Raw genomic sequence first — 21,198 nt, forward strand, 5'->3', positions numbered from 1 at the left:
GTAATCTTGAGGTGAATTGCGATCCTCTATCCGACACTATTGACTTCGGTGTTCCGTGCGGGCGACTATTCTTGAGATGTACAACTCTGCTAGCTTTGGGCCTTGATAAGTGGTTTTGACGGGGATAAAATGGGCTACTTTGGTTAATCTGTCTACCACTACCCAAATGGAATCATTTCCTCTGCTAGATTTGGGCAGTCCGATGATAAAGTCCATTCCGACTAAGTCCCACTTCCATTCTGGAATCTGTAAGGGTTGCAACAGTCCGGCGGGTCGTTGATGTTCTGCCTTAACTCTCTGACAGATATCACACTTAGCTATGTAGCTCCCTATTTCTCGCTTCATTCCATGCCACCAAAATTGTTCCTTCAAATCTTGGTACATCTTGGTACCTCCGGGATGGATAGAGTATAAGGTGTCGTGGGCCTCCTTGCAGTATGACTTGTTTCAACTCGAGTCCGACGGCACACATAGGCGACCGTTGTACCAAAGTACTCCTTCTTCATCTTCTCGTGAATCCCGGTGCCTTTCCTGCTGCCATTTGACTCTTGATTCCGGCAATGCTTGCATTTCCCTTCTGGGCTTCCTTGATTTGACCAATCAAAGTAGGTTGCAGCTCTATGCTGGCTAGGTATCCTTCACTAACTAGTTCCAACCTAAACTGTTCAAACTCTTCATGCAGACTAGGTTGTTCTGCGGCGATCATGGAGTTTAGCTGACACGGCTGTCTACTCAGGGCATCTGCTACAACATTGGCCTTGCCGGGGTGATAGTGGATTTCCATATCATAGTCCTTTATCAGTTCCAACCATCTTCTTTGCCTCATATTCAGCTCTTTCTGGGTGAAGATATACTTCGTGCTCTTGTGATCCGAATAGATCTCGCATCGATTACCCATGAGGTAATGACGCCAAACTTTCGGTGCTAACACTACGGCCGCAAGCTCGAGGTCATGGGTTGGGTAGTTTTGCTCATGCTCGTTTCAACTGCCGGACGGATAAGATATCACCTTTCCTTCTTGCATCAACACACATCCAAGACCAATCTTAGATGCGTCACAATAGACGTCAAAGGGTTTGGTGATGTCCGGCATGATTAGGATGGGGGTCGTGGTTAGTTTGGTTTTAAGTTGCTCGGAAGTCGGCTTCACATTTATCATCCATTCAAACTTCTTATCTTTCTTCAACGAGTTGTGTCATTGGCCTAGCAATGCTTGAGAACCCTTCAACAAATCTACGGTAATATCCCGCTAATCCAAGAAATGCACGGACCTCGGTTTGTGTGGTTGGGGTTTTCCATTCTTCAACGAGCTTTGATTTTGGCCGGGTCTACAGACAATTCCTCCCGCGACAGGATGTGTCCCGAGAATCCAACCTCTTTCAACCAAAACTCACACTTGCTGAACTTGGCGTACAACTTGTGCTGCCTAAGGGTTTCTAGGATAACCTCCAAATGTTGTTCGTGTTCCTCTTCGGTTTTGGAGTAGATAAGGATGTCGTCGATGAAGACAACGACAAACTTATCCAGAAGTTCATGAAAATCTTATTCATGAGGTTCATGAAGTAGGCGAGGGCATTGGTTAATCCAAATGACATGACGTTGTACTCATACAACCCATATCCGGTGGTAAAGGCAGTCTTGGGAATATCCGATGCACGGATCTTCAGCCGATGGTAACCAGTCCTAAGATCAATCTTAGAGAACACTGTGGCACCGGTCAACTGGTCAAACAGGTCTTCTATCTTTGGCAAGGGGTATTTGTTTTTGATGGTGACATCATTAAGTTTACGGTAATCCGTACATAACCGGTTGGCACCATCCTTCTTATCCACAAACAAGACTGGTGATCTCCAAGGCGACGCACTTGGTCGAATCAGACCCTTGAACAACATATCATCCAGTTGCTTCTTCAGCTCTACTAACTCTGCTGGGTTCATGCTATAGGCTCTCTGGGCTATCGGTCCGGTTCCAGGAATTAACTCGATGATAAACTCGATATCCCTATCTGGGGGCATACCGGGTAGATCATCCGGAAACACATCAGCGTATCGACAGACGACCCTGATCTGATCCGAGTTGGTTTGGCTACACCTTGATTGCGAGTGAAATTTCTGGGCAGTTTCTCAGACACATGTTCTATTGTTATTCCAGTGCTACTAGTCATGGTGATGGCCTTCTTGGCGCAGTCTATCACTCCATGATGTTTCGCCATCCAATCCATACCCAGTACTACTTCCAATCCTTTTGTTCCCGTAACAATTAAGTTTGCGAAAAACATTATTTCTTGAATTTTGATGGGTACTTCTTTGCAAAATTTTCTAGCTTTAGTTGTTGATCCAGGTATTTGAACTATCATGACATGTTTCAAGTCGATGGGTTGAATCTTACTAGTGCTCACAAAATCTTCGAGTAACAAATGAATGCGATGCTCCCGAATCAAACAACACTCTTGCTTGGTATTGAGTTAACAGAGAACATACCCAGCACCACATCCGATGCTTCCCGGGCTTCCTCGGTGTTCATGTGGTAGAGGCGACCTCCACGGTTGTTCGGGTTGTTGGGGACGAACTTTTTGCCGGTGGAGACACGGCGTTGTCGCCGAGCTGGTGCGGAGGTGTTGCCGCGAGCTTGGCCAGCCTTTTGGGGCACTCGTTGGAGTAGTGTCCCACCACTCCACATTCATAGCAGGTGATTGTGGACTTGTCCTTGGTTGCAACGGGGATGGCATTGCTTCCCGTTCTGGGTGCAGTGTTGGTGTTGTTGTTGTTATGGTTGTGGTTGGGGGTGCGCGGCGGAGCGCGGTTGAGGTTGCTGTTGTGGTGTACATAGTTATTGTTGTGGTGGGGGCCTCCTGGCCTTGGGTTTCCTCCGCTCCGGTTCTGAAAACCGGGGCGCGACATCTGGTTTTGGGGCTTGGTGTTGCGGGGGTTGAAACCACCGCTTGAGCTGGGGCGAAACCGGGGTGTATTGCTGGGCCCACTTTGGTTCATCATGCGGCGTTTGCGGTTTTCATTTGCCTGGTGCAGTTTTCCTTCCATCTGGATGGCAGAGTCCACGAGGGCTTCTAGGTCAGCGAAGGGGATGTTGACTAAGACTGTCTGCATCTCATCGTGCAGACCGTTGAGGAATCTCTCCTTTCTTTTCTCTGTGGTGTCGGTTTCATCGGGGGCATACCTTGACAGGGTGAGGAACCTGTCGCGGTATTCTACCACCGACATTCTTCCTTGCTTTAGTTCCCTGAACTCATCCCTCATTTTCGTGATCAAACCTGGTGGCACATGATACTTGCTAAACTTGAGCTTGAAATCAGCCCAAGTCATCATCTGTCTGGCATTCAATGCACGGGCGCTTGTCCACCAAGCTCTTGCTGGTCCGGCTAGGTAGTGCGTAGCAAACAGCACCTTCTCGTTCTCATCCACTCCGGCTACCTCCAAGTTGTTTTCCATGGTTTGCAGCCAGTCATCTGCATCTAAGGGTTCCTCCGTCTTACTGAAGACATGTGGGTTGGTGTTTTGGAAGTTCTTAAGTTTAGATCCAGGATGATCATGGTTTCCATGGCCCTGATTGGCGATCTGCTGCAGTGCTGCGATATTGGCTTGCCTTTCAGCCCTTTCATCTTCTCGGTCAGCCAACAGAGTTTGCAGTAATTGTAGCATTGCATCCTGGTTGCGGTTTGGAGGGGCCATCTGAACAGATAGATAGATCATAAGATGAGAGGGAATTTCTATGGCTTATTTTGAGTTAAGTTAAAACGTAAAACTTGAAATATTTTCATGATGAACATAACACACATTTTATTTATTCACACAACATCACACATTACAGATTAACACACTAAGGGTTTTAAGAACCCCTTTTCCACAAACTACGATACATGGTGCGGGATACAACTCACACCTACGTAAGTGAAGCTAGTGCAACTACTCCTCATCGTCTTCATCCACATCGATGGGAATGATCCCATCCTCCTCGGACTCCAGAAACGCGTAGTCTTCCTCGTCGCTGAACTCATCATCCTCAAAGTCGTTGTCGTCACTCGGAAGTTGTCTCCTCCCCGGATGTCTTCTCCATCCTCCTCCATCTCCCGGATCCGGTCCTGCTGATTCCGGACAGTCACCTCCAAGGTGCGTATCTTGTCGCGAAGGCGTTTGATGGTGGCATCCTTCTTGGCGCGCCGCGAGCGGAGTGACTTGCGGTCCTTGGCGAGCATCCCGATGGCGTCGGCATGGTGAGCCAAGGCCATCCGGGCACGGTGGTTGTGAACACGCGTCCGCTCCGGGTCCTTCCGGGTCTCATGAAGCATTAAGTCCAAATGCTCCACGTGGATCTTGAGCACCGGGTGCGAAGAGAGTGCCATGGGTTCTCCCATGGTGTCGTGCCTCGCGAAGTAGGCGAAGCGGCTTCCCCGGAGTGCGGAGATGTTCTGTCCGCACACCCGAGCAAGTCCCTCCTGAAGGGCGTGAGCAAGCCCGTCCGGCCAGTTGCATGCCTTGAAGGAGAAAAGGATCCTCTCCGAGATGGGAGGCTCCGAACTTCCCTTCAAGTCAGCGGTGATCATCCACTCGCTGTTCCCGGTGGGGGTGTCGTGGATCCGGACTCCATGGAACTGGGGAGGTGGGCGTTCGAGCCTCTCGGACACTAGGTACAAGTCGCGCTCGAACACCAGACTTCCTCCGTTCTCCAGATCGTAGGTCTCCGTCTGGACGTAGGGCTCCATCTGAAAGTGAAATGGATGATTAAGTTAGAGATGTGACTAAGTGTGACAACATTTTTAGATGAATTTAAAAGAAGGGGCATGGCTCATCATTTTTGAAAAGATCCTGTAGAAGAGAACATGAGTAAGTTTTTCACAGATATTCATTTCCTTGGTTTTATAAACTAGATTTTTCAGAACGTCCATTCTAAACTAGGGTCTCCTAAGGTCAAACAATGGCTCTGATACCAACTTGTCAACACCCGGATTTTTAGGTCCGGATGCCTATTATGTCATTCATCGCAATCCCAGGAATATTGTTGTTACGAGACATAACAGCTGATATCATAAGTCATCATGCATTACAAACCATCATTGTCTTACAAAAGGGGATCACATGATCCAATATTACACAAATAGTTGATCTATTGATCAACGAACAACATAGTAGCGGAAACGTAATAAGAGGGGGCTATCTATTTCACAGGCCAACGCTTGACGTCAGGCGACTCCTAGTTGTTGTAGACGTCCTGCTGACCGTCATCCTCATACTGCTGCTCTTCTTCATATTCTGGCCATTTGAATAGCCAGGGACACAGCCGTGAGTACTTCAAAGTACTCGCAAACTAATACTAATTAACTAAGATCAACTTTTAATAAGGGATACTAAGCTCTAGTTTTATTTGCGTAAAGCCAGTTTTATTTCATAAGTATTTCATCAAGACTACGATTAAGTTCACTAGCTCAAGTGGGAACATTAGTGTCATTCCCACAACTCCGTTGTGGTTTCAAGTTCAAGTCACCACATTCAAAGTCAACCCTCATTTTCTCATAAATTTCTAATGACGGAAACAGAATGGCCTTTCCAATTGTCCGTAACCGTGGACACGGCTATTCGAATAGTTTTACACTCTGCAGAGTTTGCACACTTGTGCCACAATATTTGATTTCATCCGTCGGGATTTCCCGAATCATCGTATCACGGTACGCGGATCATCAACCATAACCTTTCATTTACTAACCCTAGTATGAGCACCTCTCCCCATGAGCTTGGCCTCCCAGGTGAAGACCAACTCGTCAACCCGGGAACCGCACGAGGCTTGGCCGGACAATTCACCTCAATTCACATCATTTCTCAACAACGGAGGCAGCCTCGGCATAACCCCTATGATGTGTGTTCAGAGGGAACCCATACTAAGATACATAAACTTCTAGTTAAACCTTACCTATAATCAGGTATTGTGGGGGTACTCATTATTGGAAAGGTATCGCATCCAAACCAGCATTAGTTTTCATCAAAAATCACTATCTTCTCTTGGTATTATTTACCTTCAAGATTACTTTCATAAATTTCACCATCATCATCTCATATCACAATGTTCCCATCTAGAGTAGTCAATTTTAGGTATTTAGCACTAGCCACTAGTCATGAGGGGTGCTAACTTAACTTATTTGTCCTAAGCTAACTTTGATGATATTGTCCTACTCTAGATCAAGTGAATCATGAATCAAAAAGTACTTTGATAAAGTAACGTAGTAAAACTTGAAGGTAAAACTTGTAATAAAACTGGGATAGGCTCAATAAAGATAAAACAAATGGTGGGGTGCTTTGCCCTTGAGAGCTTTGCACTTTGCAAGTGTATTAGCTTGCCTTGATTGTTGTACTGATCAAAGTGGTCTTCCTCTCCTTGATTCTAGACCTCCTCCTCCTCAGCGTACTCCTCGGTACTAGCGTCTAAATACGAGTATAATACACACAGTCACCACACAACTCAAATACTAAGCTAAGCACACATATGAATCACTCTTACTAAGCTATCATAACACATGCTTATTATGTGAGTTGATTTAATTCTTATTCTTAAGAAAAATAATTTCCTCTCATTATAAATATTAATTTGGGTTGCTATTTACTTCTTGAGAGAAAATAATTCCCTCTCATTAAGTTTGATTAATATTTAATTTCCTCAATTAATATCATATGACCTAGGTGGACCAAGGTCAACCTCTTCATAATCATTATTTGGGAAAAAGATTTAAATGAGGTGCATCACCTCATGCCTTTTTAATAATCCTTGATTAATGTTTAATATTATCAACTAAATTAATATGAGTTTTACATAACCATAGTGTCTTCTTCATGTTAACTTAGTGAGGACAAGATTTAAATGAGAGAGATGCTCTCATACACATTAATAAGGGATATGCTCATTTAAAAAGTACTTTAAATAGCCTTAGGGCCAATTTTTAAACAAGGACATGATCATGAAAACAATGATGCAATATTGTTACATATTCTGATAGATATATTGAAATATGATTTTTGAGAGTTGGTTTTAACTTAATAGCATTTTTATTCAATTTTTAATAATTAATTGAAGTGGAAAAAGGCCCTGCCTTGTTTATTTTCTCAGATTAATTCGACAAACAATTTAGGGTTGGGACCAGTGTAGTTTTGTAGATATTTTCACAAGGTTTCCAAATATATAAAATTTGTCAAATTTGATTGGGTAGATTTTATTCTATTAATTTTTGAAAACAGCATCAGAGGCTAATTAATTTAAATTCGAAAATCTCAATTTGAATACGTGGGCTTAGGCGGGAAAGAGAAATGGGCTGCACTGAGGAAAAGAAGTTGGGCCAGCCCAGTAGCGCTTCCAACGCCACGGGCCGCCTGACAGCGTGGGGTCCACGCGTCAGCGAGTTTAACACAGCGAATCGGTACAGAGGAGGTGAGCCGTAGGATCAGAACGAGATCGAACGGACGCTAATCGTCACCGTCTCCGGCGAGAAGGACGAGCTCCGGCGGCTCGGGTAGGGGGTCGGAGGGAGTACCAGGCCGTTGCAGGTGTCTGGCAGTGTGCGTGGGGAGGTTGTCGACGACGGCGAGGCGCCTGGTAGCAGTGGCGTCGCCGGGGGTGGCCTGGATCGACGGCGCCCTTCTCAGCACCTCCACGGGCTCCGGCGGTGAAATTGGACGGCGGCGGTGGCTAATCGAGCAGGGCGAGGGGACGAGGAGCTTGAGAAGAGGGAGGCGAGCAAGAATGGTGTGGAGAGTGAGGTGCGGGGGTGCCTCCTTTTATAGGGTCTGGAGGTGGCCGGGGCGCATGGGTGATCTCACCGTCAACGACGGTGCTACAGCGGCGCAGAGGCACTGGCGATGATGCACGCGGGCAGGCGACGTCCTGGCGATGACGCAGGGCTTGATTGCGGTGAAAACGAGGGCGAGACGAGCTCGTGCGCATGACGGAAGCGGCCAGTACCGTGGCGGACGTCGTCGGCGTGGGTGTGGCGCACGGCGTTCCCGCGGGCCAATGGCCATGTCTGGGCAGGTCACAGCGTCGTCGTGGAGCGTTTGGCGCAGAGAGGGGCGGCAGGGGTCAACGAGGCAGCTCTGGCGTCGACGTGGCCGGGCGCGTCTGTGGCGCGCACCATGCACGCTCTGTCGTGCGCGTGCGTGTCTGGGTGACTCTGGGCGTGCACGGTGTGGCTCGTGTGGTGCACCAAATCGTCGGGGGCTGCGTCGAGGCTACTCAGTGAGGTGTGGAGAACCAACATGACACGGTGGTGCATGCTGGATTGGCTCAGGGAGAGTGATGGCATGTCCATGCCACGGCATGCCACGGCATGCCATGTTCTAGTTGAAATGGTGATGAAATCTTGTACCACACCTTGTCCCTTGTGCTTGGCAATGTTCCAGGAGGTCAATGAGGTACTGGTGATGAGCTAGGCTTGATGGTTTATGCAAGGAACCACTGGATTTTACAATGTATGGAGTTGGCAGGTTTATGCACACAAGGTGCTCGACCAAATGGCCGCAAGAACTCAAACTTGGAATTTTTGAATGAAATTTGTAGGGTTTGATTTATATATTATTTGCAGTAGAGTGGTGGTGGTGGTGGTCAAAATGAAGGTTGTTTGCAAAAAATCAAATTGGGTATGATCTTCACATTGATATAAAGTCCTCACTTGTCACCCTTATTCTGGTCAACCTAGTCAACTCTAGCCAGGGTGGTCAACATGAAAGTTCATCATCTTGACATGGTCTTGGATGACATTGCTTTGGTTAGTCAAGTTTAGTGCAAGAAATGATTTAACCAGAGGGGTAAAGAGGGGCTCATGTAATAAATTGCATATGTGACCATCATCATATGTGAGATGGTTTTGAGTTCAAAATTGATTAAATTTTGGTTTCTTTGATGCATTTAGGTTTGTTTGAGTTATATAATCATTTTAGAAACAAAAGATCAAGCCATGGTGGCCTTTGGTGATGGTTTGCATTTTTGACCTATGTGTAGGTGAGGGTTTTGGATCACACTTGGCATTTTCTTGTGTTTCCTCAAAGAGGGGTATTATGATCATATATTAGAGTTTATTAGCATGTGATAACCATATCAACACCCATCATGGCAAATGCACCAAAAGAAATCACTCATAGGCATGATCTTGTATGTGACACACTATGCATATAAAAAGTTTTTGTTTGTTGCAAATTTTGAGTACTTGATCTCTCTCTTGATTTCATTATTGTTAAAACTTGGGATGTTACAGAACTTTTGGGATCAACTTGATGTGAGAATTATTTATGCACTGCAGGTTGATGGTGCCGTTGAAGAAAGCGTGACAGAGTGCGTAAAAATCATATTTGATGATGTGCCAGCACCTCTTGAGGAAGAGGCCGTTGAAACCATCAGGACCTGGGGCACGGTCTGTGGGTAGAGATTTTATAATATTATCAATTTCCTCTGTAGTAAAAGGAAGGGAGAGTGAATCAAGCCCATCCATCCTATTAATAAGGTTTCCAAGTGAGAAGTGCATGATGGGCTTATCGGAGGAGCCCAAACGCTTGAAGAAGGTGTTCCAGATTATGGCAGCCTTGGAATTGTGACCATTGTAAGAGACACCATCATTAGAAGTAAACGTAGAAATTTTATTTCTTCTGTATGATATGGTGGCCGCAGCATGGAAGAATTTCGTATTTTCCCCACCAAGTTTAACCCATCTTATGGTGCATCTATTCTTCTAGTATATGCGCTTGTAGTGTAGCAGATTTGCAATGCGTTTTTTTCAAAATTATCCGGAAATTGAACTCAGACATAGAGAGTGGTCGTTGTTCTTCTAAACCATCAAGTAAGTTGAGAACCAGGTTGCATCTGTCCATCCACATGAAGATACGTGAGGTATTTTTACTCCAGTTCTTCAGGGCTTTTCTAGTATTTTTGAGTTTTGAAGAGATGACACATGCACAGTCTCTTGCTCTACAGGAAATAGCCCAAGCGTTCTCAACAACGCTCATGAAGCCTTGACAGTCAACCCAAAAAAATTCGAAGCGGAATATTCTAGCCTTGGGGATGTCCGTACCCACTGAAATAAGGAGGGGATGTGGTCTGAAGTGTTGCGGGATAGCGGCTTTATCTCAGTGTTCGGAAAGGTCGAAGTCCAAAGCGTTGAAGAAAAGAACTAGTCTATTTGTTCCAAAAGGGGGCTCGCCTGCATATTGCTCCAAGTATAGGCCCGGCCAGAGATTGGGATTTCAACCAGCCCGTGTGAGTTAATGAAATTGTTGAAAGTGCACATATCCTCTAGATTTCCACCTTCTTTGTTCCTGTTCTTTTATCCAGCAAGGAGCCAGAGTTCGTTATCCGGGACTTATTCGGTGCCTCTTCTTTTATCCATACCAAAAATATTCGGTACCATTTTCCGGGATCTACTAGAGATGTTGAAAGCCATGTACTCCACGAAGCTACCGTCCCCAACTTTTTTGATAAGCTCGGCGCCCAAATATAATTTGATTATGTTTCTAAACAACTTTATGTACGAATTTGGTGACTTCTACACGACTTCAGAATTAGTCTAGAGGTCTAACCAAATTTGGAGGCCAGGAAGCTAGCCTCTTCTCAGGAAAGAAGTACTGGAAGCCGAAAAGAACACCATGTATGACAAATGGTCTACAACATACGTCAGATCGATGCTTAAACTCATTCTGCTTGCAGCACCACCCGGATCCGTAAACAACGTGCATAGTTGGCTACGTGTTTCGGGATGGGATTGGGCCGGCTCGCAATCCATGATTCCTCTTTTCCACGGAAAATCAACCCTTCTAGTGTGCCATGATGATATGGATTTTTTGGGATTTGGATTATGCCGATAAAACCCATTGCATCAAATAAGTCCATAGGAACTCTTATATCTTTGATGTGCAACTGTTTATAACAAACCTTTATACCTATTACACATTTACACTGTTAAATATAGTACATGCAATGACACACTTCCTATTGCTAAATATTTAGATACAATGTTTATTATAATACTAGATTTAGATGTGCGCCTTGGCGCACGACCCCGTGGATTGTGCGTCGGTATTATTCTAATAGCAGCGATAAAAAGTAACTACCAATATAATGCCCCATCTATCCATAAATAAATGTTTTAAAAGTTTTTTCTAAATGTGGATGTATATATATACTAAAGAGTGTTAAGATGCATCTAAATTTAGATAAATTTACCACAACCATTTGTAGACAGAGCTAGTAATACATCTCTTAGGTTTTACAATAAGTTGCTGCTATAACTAAATTAGGTTCAAGCACACAAAACTGCAAATGCAGCAGCGAACGCTTACACGCGCCCAGCAAGATACTCTGTCCAACTAATAATAACATCACTATTATTCTGATTGTTCTAATTCTAATAAGGGTTGTTCAGGTGATATAATGAATGAGAATCACTTATAATGTCTATTGTGAATTCACTTTTTTCGAGAACCTACATGACGCATGTTAAGAGGATATTGTGAAGTACTGAAGTTGGCCTGGAAAAAAATCCTAATCGCCACCAATGCTTATAACCTGAAGCATTCTCTGAATTTTTGTATATTAATTAGTTCCAGCAAACACATAAGAGAAATATATGTACAAGCTGGTTCATCATTTATGTGTGCTGCTAGCTGCTTTGGGGCCGAAGTAGCATGTACCATGTGCAAAAATTAGCCTAGCCCAAACTGTAGTAAGATCACGAACGGAACACCTCTGATTACAAAGACAACATCAGCGGCAGCAATGGCGTTGACCAAAACAAAAGCTAAAACCATTTCCTTTCAGAAATTTACAGTCACCAACAGTATTCCATTCAGTTGCTTCTAAATTTTGTATTCACCAACATATGCCAGTCGCGTTCGTAGGGATGTCGTGCCCACCTACGGGTGGCTTCATGACAGGCTGCCGTGGCTTGGACAGGTGGTCTACACAGATCTTCATCGCAGGCTGATAGTGGCGAGGGCCACCTAAATGGATCTCCATCCTAGGCTGTTGCTGCTAGGATGCGGTGGCCACCTCAGGAGTGTCTCCATGGCATATCCCTGACAACATATCTACGAATGGAAAAAAATGTAATAACTCTTGATACATATAACTTATTTCGGCTATTGTACATCTATAAGAATATTTTGAATAATACCTATTTGTGTGAAAAATGAGAATGAGAGCGCCACTTCATATTTCACTTGTAGCCACTTACCTTGTGTTTTCCTTCGGCCGCATGAATTCATTTATTATGCACGCTTTGTTCCCCAGCATCAATGGTTTGTAATTATAAAAAAAATTGTAAAGTCATTCTTAAATATTATAGCTTAAATTGGAAGAAAGTAGATAATGGACATTTTACTGAAGTCTGACTACTAATGTGGAAATGGATGCAATATGTATCTCAGGTATATCAACATCTTGGCTACCAAAAGCTTTTCTTAAAAGAAATACAACAATGAGAGACCGAGGGAAATAATATTAGTATCACATGAGCAGCATGAGTAAACGATATTTGAAAGAAAACACGAAGGTATGACAACAGGAGTATTGTGGAGCCATCACATAGTTAAGAGGGCCTTGATCATGCATGTCAGCTGGTATTTCTTGCAACATTGCACTTCAACCTCAGAAGGATGTCGGCATGCCTCTTGATGAACTTGATATCTCCACCAACAGCCGGTCCCCCTCAAAAGTTATCAGCAAATTTCAGTTAAACAAACTGAATCAATAGACGGAATGCAATACTAAAAGCAGATTTATCATTTTCAGCTATCCTTAAACATCGATATACAATGGCACATATGCAAGCTTGCAGAGATCTAGAGATGGAATATCTGTATCCTTGAAAAACTCCATACTGATTGGCAGCTTTGAAATATGCACTGAACTTGAGCATGCATGTTTTATGCTAGTTTCAGGAGTCTAGAGACAATTCGGTAGATCCAAATTTAGATGGTAGCACTGCTGAGAAGCCATGTGCGGTCGATGTTATTGCTACCAACTGAAAGAAAAAACATTATTACCAGACGCACCCCTAAATAGGATGTGAAATACTGTATTTAAGAACAAACACGCTCAAAGATATTCTTCCGAGCTGGGTAGAAGAGCATCGTGGGGAACCCATCAGGCTGAAATAGGAAGGGGGCGTCAGTTCTATATTCTAGCAAGTCCACATGCATGAAATGAACGAAAAAAAGAGCATGTATATCTTCCATGTATAACTTTATGGAAGAAGCTAAACGAAATGCGTTCTTAAAGTGTTCTCCGATATGCATATGGTCTGCAGGCATGCATCTCTAGTAGACTATGAATAAGAGAAGAAAGAATCTCCATGCACATATATATAATATCTATATATGTGCATTGATTAGAAACGGAAAAAACTACAAAATAAAGATGTGAACAGATCAAGCAAAGGAAATGTATTTAGAGCAGATCAAGCAAAGGGAATCTATATAGGTGCTTCAAATCTATATTCTGGAACCTTTATACGGGAAAGAAGAAGGATATAACCTCGAGGTTCTTCATTCCTCCTCATCTGGGCAGACGTCATCATCATGAGTGTCTTTCCGAAATAGAAAAAAGTACGGGTCCATCAATACATGCATGGTGAGATGAGAAAACACAAATTATACGAGAAAACAGTCAAACCAACAAATATATGCACTAAGGCTTTATGAACAAAACCTGTTAAGCCCTAAATACGCATAACCATCATATGTTATGTATACAACCTAGGCGTGGAAACAAAGTAAGGTTAGGCATAGAAAAAGGTTAATGATTTCAATATTTACTTTTCTTTAACTAACCTAGAATGACACCTTTGCGACGTTTTTATCAACTACAAATTAAATCTAAGCTATTAACTTTTGTGCATATATGAAAGGTCTCAAACCGTCAAAAGATGATAGAAAGCACTATAAACAAAGTTCAGTTCTTTCTATGCCTCAACTCAAATTCTAATAGTAGCAGCTTAGTAACCTATAATAATTTTGAGCAAATCAAATTTTCATAGACCTATGCATTCTACTCTCACATGCATTCTACTCTCACATGCATTCTATGGTTTAATTTGGGAAAATGTGTGTTACTCGAAAACTTCGAAAACAATGTGACCAACCTATGTAAAGAAGTGTCAGACACCGCTATGCCGCCTCAACCTGTTGACTCCGTACTGACAGAAGGCCACTGACATAGATGCAGTCAACAATTAATTTTGTCGTCGCAAAAAAGACAAACATACTATCTATATATGTACATTGATTAGAAACAGGGGAAACTATAAATAAAGATGTGAGCTGATCAAGCAAAGGAAATTTATTCAGAGATAGAGGATAGCCGGGAAAGCAGACTTCTAAGAAAACTGAGAGAGGATAGCAGGGAAAGCAGACTTCTAAGAAAACTGAAAGTAGATTCCAACCAAGGTCATCTGGACTGTCAAGTTCTAAACATGCCCCTTCTCTCCACGATATCTGCAGGACACCAATTAACACAACCATACTTAGTACAGAAAAGAAAACACTGATAAGAACAGAACATAGATGAAGAATATGTGTGTATTTTTTTCCTAAGAGTAAAAGCCATCGCATCCCTCAAAAAATACAAATATTTTTGATATATTGATAAATTTGAACCGCAGTTTCCTTTTAATGGCCAAATCAACTTTGAAAAGTAGAACACTTGTATTTCGAATTGAAACATGAATAGACACCAGGTTTTGCCTCATATGTTACTGATTGTTAAATGTCTCATTGCACTGTGTGTTAAACATTGAATGAATGCAACCTCCAAAACTGGGACCATACTTAACTCAATAATACGGTGCCAAGTTTATAAGATATACATGCAAAGTAGAGGAAGCAAAGGCATTTTTTCACAAACAGAGAGTAGCAGGGAAAGCAAAACTGATTGTAGATTCCAGCAACCTCCTCATTGGATAAAGTATCAGCATGGTCGTTAACACTTGCCACTCAAAGCAAACCCAGATGAAACACCCAACTGCAGCAAAGAGAAATTCAGGAAGTAAATATATGTGCAAGGCTATGTATCATGCATCCGGCAAGTTTTAGTATCATGATTTGCCTAATTGGAGAGTAACCAATTCAAATACAAAGAGATTCACATAAACAAAGAAAGGCACAACGAGGTAACCTGTATGATGGTGATCATTGTAGCTAGAAAACGGATACACCAGGCCTTTCTCCTATAGCAACCTGGAAAAATATAGGCACAAAGAGGCATGAATGGCGGAAATTAAATTCAAGAAAGAGGAAAACCATCTTACTGCAACTCAAACACCTAGGAAAAATACCAATACAGACAGAGGTGACAAAGCATACTTGGTGAAACCACACTGATTAATACAGAGGCAACCCAATTTCTTGGAGTTCGCCACTATATAACATTCAGATTATTCGGAGGCCAACTATCAAAATGTATACATCGCATAAAAATGACATACAGACTGCAAAAATTTCTAACGGACATATACCAGTTATTCTTTGAATGTGGTTCTTCATGTACAACGAACTGAAGAAAATGTTACACGTATTAGTTGTAGGACAGTAACTACTGAATAAAATGATGAACCTAACTACAGAGCATATTTTCACCTAATATTAATATTAAACTACATTTATATCTCATTTATCATGTGAGCATGTATATTAGCTTGGTTAAACTCCAAGCCACTCATAGTAACCCTTCCACCATATCCTGACAACACACCATTATATATAGTAACGTTACGCATGAGATTTGGTTGTAATGGTACAAATAGAAGAATGGACAATAGCATAATATATACATTATAAAGCAATATGAGTGACCGTAATTGGCCTAGTTGCTTTGGCATCAGTTTGGGAGGGCATTGTGAGGTGGCCTTATATACCCTATATGCCCCCGACACGAAATCTGTAGATGTGAGTACATTGCAATGAGATGTGGTTTCTAGGGGAAACCCAAAATAAGCCAACAAAGAACATGTGAAACCCAAAATAAGGAAGATAATAGTTGTTCATCAGGAAATAAGCCAACACAGAACATGTGAAACCCAAAATAAGGAAGATAATAGTTGTTCCTAGGGGAAACGAATAACTGAATGTAATAAAAAATCACTTACATTTTTAGAATGTGATGAGATTAGAAAAAAACCGCCCTGCTGACCTACAGTAAAAAGCATGGTATATCTGAAACGCATGAAAAAAATGAAACATGTGATGATATAGCAAGTAATTTAACTGGGAAAAAACTCTAACTTGCAGTGTGGTTCAAAACATAAAGTTCAAACCTTTACCTACTCGAAGAACAAGATTTCACCCCAATATTCCACTTAAAACGCTTGACTGATTCAAATAAAAAGTGAAATAGTGAGCAGCTAGCACAATCAGCACCTAGAAAAGAAATACATGGAAACAATCTGGACTGAATAAGACCTAGAGTAACCAAGGGCACCGAGAACCTTTCCGAGGTGAGGACAAACGCCTAGCGTACTTTTCAGAACCTATGAACAAAAAGGAGAAAATTCTCATCATACATGCTCAACTAATATGTGAAATAAAAACATATTGCAGTGATAATGATAATTCAAATACTAACCTGATCAAGGTCCATTTGAATTCCAGTGCAAAAACTTCCTCTTCAGGTCCTGAAACAAAGCATTCACAATTGAAAATGGACAAAAGGAAATCTAGAAGAAATTCTTGAGGTAGAGCATATGACAAAAAGAATGAGAGTTTAATTAAACAACAAAAACACATCATATACTCTAACATTCTGATCCCACTTTAACAAATAATAGAGAGCGTAGCCCATCAGGAAACCTATATGCTATCCTTTTATAAGCATTGAATCTTCCCTAAAAGATAATTATAAAGAAATCTCTTGAGTAAAAGGAAGTACACACTGGAATGGGATTGTGCAAATGATTGTACCTTAAAACATGATAGTGCCCTTAGCTTTTCCGTGCTCTGTGATTCTGTCACTTACAGTTTGAACCTCATTACCCAATTAAACCTAATTAAAAGGTATGTTAAGAATGATAATAAGAATTTCATGGTGCAGATATGAAATTTCATATTAACTTGCTGAAAAGTGAAACCTGGCCTAAACATATATCAAATTAGTAGATGAATCTGAAATAATAAATAAACTAACGAACATTAAACGGAAAAAAGAAGGACGGGGCTGAAAACTTAGCCTTCCTGCACCCAACCTGACCAACCTAACCAACTATTGAACATCTATTTTCTCACATTATCAAGGCGGATAATTTCCATAATTTTTTAATCTTCCTTATGCAATATAATTTACCTGTCTTACATCGCTTTGAGTTACTACCCGTCGGAGCTCTCCTTAGCACCAATCTTGACTGTTTTTTTTTACCGCGTGGTATAAAAAGGCACTCCAGAGTGGAAACCTTAGCCGCCAATTCCGTTCTGCGCATCTCCTCCCCAATCCCCTCTCTTGCTCGACCGCCACAGCCCTCCCTGTTGCTTCTCATCCCCCTAACACGGCAGCATCAAATATGTGACAGCAGAAAAGTTCACATAACAGATTAACCATGGAAAATGTATAACCTAGCACAACGTGGGAAAAGTACACAAAATAGGCACATGTAGCTAAGAGTGTTCTTGCCTGCAATAGGAGATATCACATTGATGCTCTATAAGAAGAATCAACACCAAGCTGCTAATGGTCAGGTTAAATCTTGCCATCTATATAGAAAACCCCCTGATAGATTCAAATACATCTGTAAATCGCAATCTGTATATTCAATCAACAAACACAATTTCAAAACTCAATCAATTAAAAAAATGACTATTGAGCAAGTCATCTTTAGCTCCAGGTAAATTTCACAAATATAAACATTACATGTATTAATCTTCCGCTATAACCTGCTAGGATTTTTGATCGAACACCTTGTAGTTAAAGATGAAACAAAATCTGAATATACAAATATGAAAAGCATGAGTGCGACAGATGGCTACTTATGAGAGAGCAATTGAGAAATTGATAGGAGAGGTGGAAAGATTGGGATCCCCTTCCAGCCTATACGAAGATTGGCACCGGAGCCGTGAGGAGAGAGAGGAGGTGGAGCACATCCTCCTCCTTCATGGACGCTGCGCTGACTCCAAATTGCCCTACTGGTTTTTCCTCAGCCACTCGAGGAATAAGGACATCAAAATTTTTTTACACCCGCACACACGTACAAGCAAGGAAGAGGAGACAAACCTGTAGGGCGGCCTCCCCTGATTTGCTGGCATTGAGGAGCCCTCTCAGCAGCGTCGGCGCCGAAGAACATAACGGCGGCGGCGGCGGCGCGACGGAGGATGCCTGTCTCTTTGGCGATGCGTGGCGGTTGCTTGGGCTTGGCTAGAGTCGAAGAGATGGAGCTCGACCAGCCGCTGAACAGGACGAAGACGAGCCGGAGACGGAGTGAGCTGTGCCTGTGGTCGCGCGCGAAGAAAGGACGGAGAGGAGGAGCTGCGGCGTGGCCAACGCTCCGCCGGCTGCGCCGTTTCCGTGGAGGAGATTGGAGGGTGCGCCGAGAGAGAGGAGATCGAGGAGAGGAGTGGAAGGCGGCGCTAGGGTTTCACATGCGGGCACTGGGGAAAGTTGGGTCGCGACTCGCGATGCTTTTTCCCTTGGAGATATTTCTTTCCTTGCCAACCATACTGCAACACGTGGATCAAACAGAAGAGACCGAGCGAGGCCAATGCCCAATCCTTCCACGCGACGTGCCTATCGTGGATACAGCCGGAGTGCTCCATGGGGGTGAGGCAATTATACCTTTAGATTCTATTATTTACCATTGAGTTCTTTTTGGAGCTAAACTTGAAGTATAGTTTCCAGTTAAATTGTTTTTTTCTAATTTGTATTAGGATATTTTAATTATTTGTCAGGATGAATTCACAATAAATGTATGTTAAGAAAATAGACATAATCCATACTAAATTTCCTCACATATGGTGTGTTTAAATCTTATGTTAGGTTGCGCTAGCTATGCAAGATGGTGTGTTTAAATCTATTTGTGTTAATATTTATCCTCACATATCTAAATAGGTTGCTAGTGTTTTCCAGAGAACGTGTCACCATCATAAAAGTTTTCTATCGCATTGACATGACAACCTTAGGCAGTCAAGCACCGATCAAAGATGTGCTCGAGATAGAGACTAAAATGGAGCGAAAACATTCCGATTTTTCTGTGAAAAAGGGAAGCAGAAACGACTTTTTTTTTAAGGACGGAAAAAAAAACAACGTTCTCCGATGGAACTGATATGGAAACAAAAATTATATTTGCGACCAATACAAAATTTCCATTTTAAGGTTGTTTTGCATAGCCAATCTAGTGAGCCCAACACGTGAGTGACATTGTCAAACTGAACATTCTACGGACCCCATCCCCTACACCCATCACACTGAGCAACCATGTCAGGGTTAGGAAAAGGTTTGCTTGAGTTTGTATTCATGATTCAATGGGTCCCTTCGTTTACCTAATCACCCTAATTTTGTCTTAACAGTATCTGCTTTCATATTTGTTTCCGGAGTTTCCATATCATTTATGATTTTATAAAATATGGCACTAGTTTTTCTTTGTTTGTTTGAGACTTGAGAGTAGCTTATCACGTGTACCATCCGCATTATGGCACTAGTCAGTTCCGTCCGTTTCAGTTCCGTTTTCATCTCTAGCTCGAGACATGTAGAAACAATAGCAATCCCGCTTATGAAAACTTAATTACCAAATCAAAAAGTTCATTTCCTAAAATAATTGCAAGTGGCTGACAGGCAAAATTACGAAGCACGTGTTAGCACCTAGAGGAAAAAATAATCTTCGATTGTTATCTTTAGCTTTGTCTGCTTCAGATCCTTCCGGAACGTCTTGCGTTGCGTACAGCGTACGATCGAAAATCCGTTCCTGGCTTCCTGCATGCACACGCTGTCCGTCGCGCAGTCCGGCTCGGCCGGTCGGTTAGAACCCGAAACCACCTCGTCTACGGCTATCGCCCAGCCGATAAAGGTCTACTCGCCCACAGCCCAGGATCTTCACCAAACGCACACGTAGCCTCGCCGCCTCACGAGAGAACTTCAGGCAGATCACGCACGTCCCGCCGCCCAAGTAGAAACGCGCGGACGTGTGTTCGAGGAGTAGCATCTAGCAATGGCGCACCACGCGTCGGCGACTTCCCTGAAGCGCAAGTGCCCTGACAGTGACAGTGACAGCGAGGAGACGGCCGGCAAGTGTCCCACCGGCTGCGGCTTCTACGGCGCCGCCGCCACGGGCAACTTGTGCTCCAAGTGCTACAAGGAACGCGTCGCCGCCGCCTCTGACACCACGGCCGCGGACAGCGTCTTCATCGCCCCTGCCGCTTCAACCGCGCCTCCGGAGAAGAAGGCCAAGACGATCGTCACCGTCGCGTCCTCTGATGGTGCTGAGCCGTCCTTGGCGTCCACGAAGCAGCCGATGCCGGCGAAGAACCGGTGCGCGACCTGCCGCAAGAAGGTGGGCATGTTGGGGTTCCGATGCCGCTGCGAGGGCACCTTCTGCGGCGTCCACCGCTACTCCGACAAGCACGACTGCGGCTTCGACTACAAGACCGCCGGGCGGGAGACGATCGCCAAGCACAACCCGCTCGTCGTTGCCGACAAGCTCGCCACGAGGATCTGATGCCCAGGAGATCACTGAAGGATATTTACTAGACCGAACTCAACAGTTTGTAATTAGGATCCCTTGTAATTATAATCGTTCTCGAGGATAGAATAGAATTGATGTTTTCGGTATTTTGCCTGTCGTCCACTTATAATTAACTTCGAACATCGATACCTGAATCTGACGGATGAACACGAACAGTTTGTACTGGTTCGAGAGAGTAATATCATCGCAGTGGTCGTATTTTCTTGGCCTGGGACGTGTAATGTTATTTTGGACATAACTGGCAGGTGCAAATCAGTATGCTGTGAAGATTGCAGAAAGGTGCAAATCTGAGACGATTCAGGATCCAACTAGAAGCTTCTGTGGGTATATTATGTACTCCAAATTTAGAGAAACTTTTGACATCCTTTTATGGACAGAGGTAGTATGATCTTTTATAATGTTTTTCGCTTTTGCTGGGGAAAATGGTTTTGGTTGGTAGGATATGTTTTCGCTTATAGTATTCTGATCTTTTATAAGTTGCAATTATATCTCGAGGATATAATAGA

General features: G+C 43.1%; 1 protein-coding gene across 1 annotated transcript; it reads left to right on the forward strand.

The window, feature by feature from the left end:
- The first annotated feature begins 20,158 nt into the window (after window positions 1-20,158).
- On the forward strand, window positions 20,159-20,665 carry LOC124700892 (zinc finger A20 and AN1 domain-containing stress-associated protein 7-like). The gene has a single exon (XM_047232948.1). It carries the CDS (start codon window positions 20,159-20,161, stop codon window positions 20,663-20,665), a length of 507 nt encoding a protein of 168 aa, XP_047088904.1.
- The last annotated feature ends 533 nt before the right edge of the window (window positions 20,666-21,198 follow it).

The sequence above is a fragment of the Lolium rigidum genome, chromosome 3 (assembly GCF_022539505.1).
Source record: "Lolium rigidum isolate FL_2022 chromosome 3, APGP_CSIRO_Lrig_0.1, whole genome shotgun sequence".
In the NCBI taxonomy this organism is placed as follows: domain Eukaryota; kingdom Viridiplantae; phylum Streptophyta; class Magnoliopsida; order Poales; family Poaceae; genus Lolium; species Lolium rigidum.